This window comes from Diachasma alloeum, unplaced genomic scaffold, assembly GCF_001412515.2.
Source record: "Diachasma alloeum isolate Michigan unplaced genomic scaffold, Dall2.0 Dall_scaffold_00217, whole genome shotgun sequence".
Classification (NCBI taxonomy): Eukaryota; Metazoa; Arthropoda; class Insecta; order Hymenoptera; family Braconidae; genus Diachasma; species Diachasma alloeum.
This window is the reverse complement of record NW_021680382.1, coordinates 900,887-905,700: the sequence shown is the minus strand read 5'-3', so window position 1 is coordinate 905,700 and position 4,814 is coordinate 900,887. Positions and strand designations below refer to the sequence as shown.

The following is a 4,814-nucleotide window of genomic DNA, read 5'->3' as shown; positions in this document are numbered from 1 at the left end:
GGGGGGGGGGGGGGGGGGGGGGGGGGGGGACCTGTGGACGGAAAAGGGGGTGAAAAAGTATACGCGGGAGTTTGCCATTGGCGCGTTACGTACGACTGGGTGGGGGAGATGTACCTCACACACGCACACTTCCCCTTTTTGCCTCTTACCGCACCGCGTCAACCCGGCTTCTCTCCAAAAATCACCCCAAGCCTCTCGAGCAGTCTCCTTCTCTCTTCGTGGCGTTTCTCTGCGCTGGAAATTATCCGCAAAGAGGGGTCCGTGATGCGTGTCTCGTCGGGACCTTAAATACAACCCTTTGTGGCGAAGAGGCGAGGGAGGGAAAGAATGAGGGGGTATTCAAATGCGCGAGGGAAGGAATGAGGTTTTTGGTTTTGGCTCTTGTAGGAGATGATGCGTTTGAGGGGAAGGGGGTGAGGCGGGGGAGGGTACAGCCAGAAAAATTATTTATTTGGATCGCATGAAGGTTATTTGAAGCTGATGAATGAGTTTATTTAAATGGTACGAAATCAAGTTTTTAGTCAATTTTGGAGAATTTCTATGTGAGGGTCGGTTTGTAATCAATAAATGTTTTGTTTTATTATTAATAAATCGTCATTTGATTCGAAGCAATTTTTTATCAATACCCAATGAACATTTTTCTTATATTAAGAAAATTTCTTTATATGAATTTAATTTCATTCTAAAATGATAAATTATTTATTTGGTTTAAGTAAATCTGTTTTTGTGGAGCAAGTGAACAAGTTTAATTATTTTTGACAGCGACATTCTTGAAATGAATAAAAAAATGTGAAATGAAGATTTTTTTGAGACAAATAAATTTTTGATTAATGTCAAATAAACATTTTTCTTAGATTAATGCAATTTCTCCGTTTGAATGGAGAAACTCCTCATTCGAAATGAATAAATGGTTCATTTAATTTCAATAACTGATTTATTTGAAATGAAATTCATCATTTTACTGAATTTAATAAGAATTTTATTCGAAATTGATAAATTATTTATTTTACATAATTAAATTCTTGTTCTTGAAATGAATAAAAAATTTCAAAAATCAATAAATCAATAAAGGAAATGAAAAAAAAATCAGTATTAAAAAATGTTAGTTATAAATAAATGAAGTTTTTACAATTCACTTCTCCACAATTACCAAAAACATTAAAATCTGAATAAGATTAATTTCTTGTTTCCCACAAACCATTAATTATTTCCTCCTTCTAACAAATGTTTAGACTAAAATTAATTGCCGAATTGATTTCTAAGTTACGAATACATTCCCGAATTATTGAAACCGCCTCATTTCATTGAAATCCTCTCCCCAACTCCAGCAAAATACCTCTTTACACCTTACGGAAATGTACATTTATATACATCAACGATCCTTTCATCGTAATTTCGATGTGGTACAGTAATTGTACAGCCTGTGTATTCAATACGGCCTCGGTATGGTGCGATTTGTAGTGCGATACCTCTATACACCACAGATTTTCCAATCGCCAAACTCTCCCCTCCGCGCTTCTCGCCCCACCCTCGGTCCACTACTCTTTCACGAAAATATGATTAAGTATACCCGTTTAAATTATCACAATATGCATTCAATGTTAGCACAACATATGAAACAGTTTTACGCAAACAAAATTACAAATCGATCTCTCATCAATGGGGTGGTGCGTTAATTCATAACTCGCGAATAGGAAACCTGCGTTTCTTGTTGTCATTTCGTTTGAAAGGGGTTAACATGTTCTCAACTTGTGATGAAAATATTCTCGATTTTTTGTGATTATTTTTCCCAATCGGATTTCTACCAATCAGAGCGCAGCATTTGAGGCTAGCCGACAGTTTTGCTTCGGATATTTCCTCCTAGTTTTTGAATATTTCGCAGTAGCTCCTGATTTTTTCGGTTTCTTTGAAAATTCTAGGAAAATGCTTTTTTTATGCAGAAAAATCTAGAAATTAATTAATTAATTAATAGCTTAAATCAATGGCATAACTTCGATTATCTCCCATTTTTTAATTGGATATAGGTTTTAAATCATAGAAAACCGAGGAAATTTCCTGGTTTCTTGAAAAATTGTAGGAAAATATCTTTTTTTTTTATTCGAGAAAAATTTAGAAAATTATTAAATCATTAATAGTTTAAATCAGTCGCATAAATTGGATTCTGTTCTATTTTGTGACTTGAATGTAGGTTTTAAATTTGAGAAAACTGAGGAAATTTCTCGGTTAGTTGGAAAATTTTAGGAAAATGTTTTTTCTTTTTTGATTCGAGAAAAAGCCAGAAAATTATTCAGTTTTTTAGAGAATTCTTGGATTTTCAGAGTAATTCAGAAGAATTATTCACATTTCTAGAAAACTAGAAAGTTAATTCCTCAATAATTTTCTAGACTTTCAAGAATTTTAAAGGAATTCTCTAAAAATTCAAGGGAATTTGGCAGTGGGTTTTCATTTCCACTTGAAAATTCATGTAAATTGTGGAATTTCCCTCTTCTCACCCCTAAAAAAATGAAACATCACTTGAATGTTCACAGAATCTTGAAATTCCATTGACTTTTCCATTCACAAAAAGAAAAATGACGGAAATAAGAGGATTTGGGGAGAAAATTGATGAAAATAAAAATAAAAATCATACCTACAAAAATATTCTCTCGCGGAAATTTCAGGTTAAAGCAGAATTGACCCGTCACACCCCCTCCTGCGAATATGGAAAGGAAAAAAATGTCAATCTAACTGTTTTACATAATACGGGGATGGGAGCGATCAACGGATGATCATAAATTCATAGAATAATTTTCATTCTAGGCTGGAGTTTACGCATTTGATGGAAGGAGGCATTGGACTATTTTGCGGTTGTCCGATGGGCTGTTATACCGTCGTGTGTGATGTCACGGTTGACGGCTTCCGCAGGCCGAGACATGGTTTTAATTATCAACTCGTCCTTCAAATTGTCGCCGAGGGGGTGAGTAAGCACTTTGATTTTTGTTGTCTTCAGGTTTAATCTTGAATTATTTGGTTCATAATTTCCGATTCGTTCGGATCATCGCGGGATATTCTGATGATTCCAGGGGGAGATGGTGTGCATGTCACTGCGATGGAATGTCAATTCAAATGTCCCTTTAGAATTGAGAATTTACTAATACTGGGAAAAGTAGAGTCTTCGGAAGGTCTTAATTTTGGATATTGAACACGTAAGACGTTTTGTCTATCTAAGAATAAGACGTTTGACAGACGAGATATTTTTAAAATGTCTTTAAATAATAAATAATTAGAAATGGATGAAGTAGTTGCAAAAACAAATGAGACGTCATAAGTTTGGAACAAAAGTTTTCAATGTCTTAATTTAAGACATTAGTTTTTCTGTGAAAATTAATTTCTTCAAGACCTCTCATTCAAAAAAATATACGAGGACATTAAACACAAGAGATCTTCGAATTAATGAAACACTCAAAATGTCTGGGATTGTCCCAATGTCGTAATTCGAGACACAAAATGACTTGAATTTGGCGACACAAACGTCTTAAAAAGAGGACAAAACCGTCTTAATTTCAGACCCTAATTTTTCTGGTGAAATTCTCAAGATAATTTTTTAATTTTCGATGCAAGACTTTATTAGTCTGAATTTTTCATTCAATAAAAATTAACAGCTTTCATTAACCGTAATTAATTAATTAATTTCGTTCATTCAATGAAATTAATTAATTAATTAATTATGAAGATCCTTACTTCTGAGTAATTTCACCGCAAACGCATACATATCCATCCAAAAAGGCTCCCCAATTAAAAATTCCGAAAAACAAAGAAAAAAGAAAACAAAAACGAAACTAAAATTTCAATCTAAAGTAAAAATTCTCGCAATAATTATTGAAAAATTGAATAAAACCCGATAATTAACAATTTTTGGATTTGTCGACAGCGATGAAATATTAATTCAAATGTTCTTTTAGAGTTGAGAATTGACTAAACTTTCTAATCCTTCAAGTAAGACTTCATCAGTCTAAACCTTTCATTCAATAAAAAAATAATTCACTTCATTATCCGTAATTAATTTCCCCCACTCAATAAAATTAATTACTAATACGTGTACCCGTCAGTGATTTCAACGCAACCGCATACGCGCATCCAATTAAAAATTCCCGCAGAACAACAAAAAGAAAACCAAAAAAACCTAGAATTTCAATCTAAAATCAAATATCCCCCAATAATCATCTAAAAATGGAACAAAACCCGGTAATTAACAATTTCGGCGGGAAAAATTGTGCACCATCGCGCCTCACTAGCCCCCACGCGACGCAATATATCACGCTGTCTCGGCATCTCCAAAAGAGCAAGAAAAACCCCCGGCGAAAAAAACCCAACAAAAACCACCCCCCAAATGACGAAAAAAGGAAAAACTCCTGCGCCTGTGCCCAGCGGCGCTTCTTTCCCCCTCTACCCCACCCACACTCTCCCCACTTCTTACGCACTTCCCCTTGCGCAACGCCTCCCACTCCCCATTTTTCCACTTTCTTTTCCCTTCTTTCCGCAATCCCCACTACCGTCCGTTTTTTTCGGGTTAGAATCCTCGGAGTGGGGGCTAAATAATCCTTCCCCCTCCCCCCTCCCCTCTATCCCACCATAGTGGGAGTACCTAAGAGGATGAGGATAATTTTTAAAACGTCACTTGTGGAAAAATAAAAATTAGAGAGCGAAAAAAAATGATTGGTTATCGTCATTTATCGAACAGAAACGGAGAAATCCGAGAGGAGAGTCGAAGGATCTCATTTTCAAAAAAAAAATTAATGAGTCGATGAAAACGATGAAAGGGGCGGGCGGGCGGG

The 4,814-nt window shown here is 35.4% G+C and overlaps 1 protein-coding gene across 2 annotated transcripts in view; it reads left to right on the top strand.

Moving 5' to 3' along the window:
* Positions 1 to 4,814, top strand: part of LOC107037344 — a 78,716-nt gene that overhangs the window by 17,593 nt on the left and 56,309 nt on the right. For both annotated transcript variants that reach the window (XR_001460826.1, XM_015255856.1), the window contains one exon: positions 2,800 to 2,956. Coding sequence is in view for 1 of the 2 variants with exons in the window: in XM_015255856.1 (XP_015111342.1) it covers positions 2,800 to 2,956 (157 nt within the window). In the remaining variant the exon portion in view is untranslated. The remainder of the gene's footprint in view (positions 1 to 2,799; positions 2,957 to 4,814) is intronic.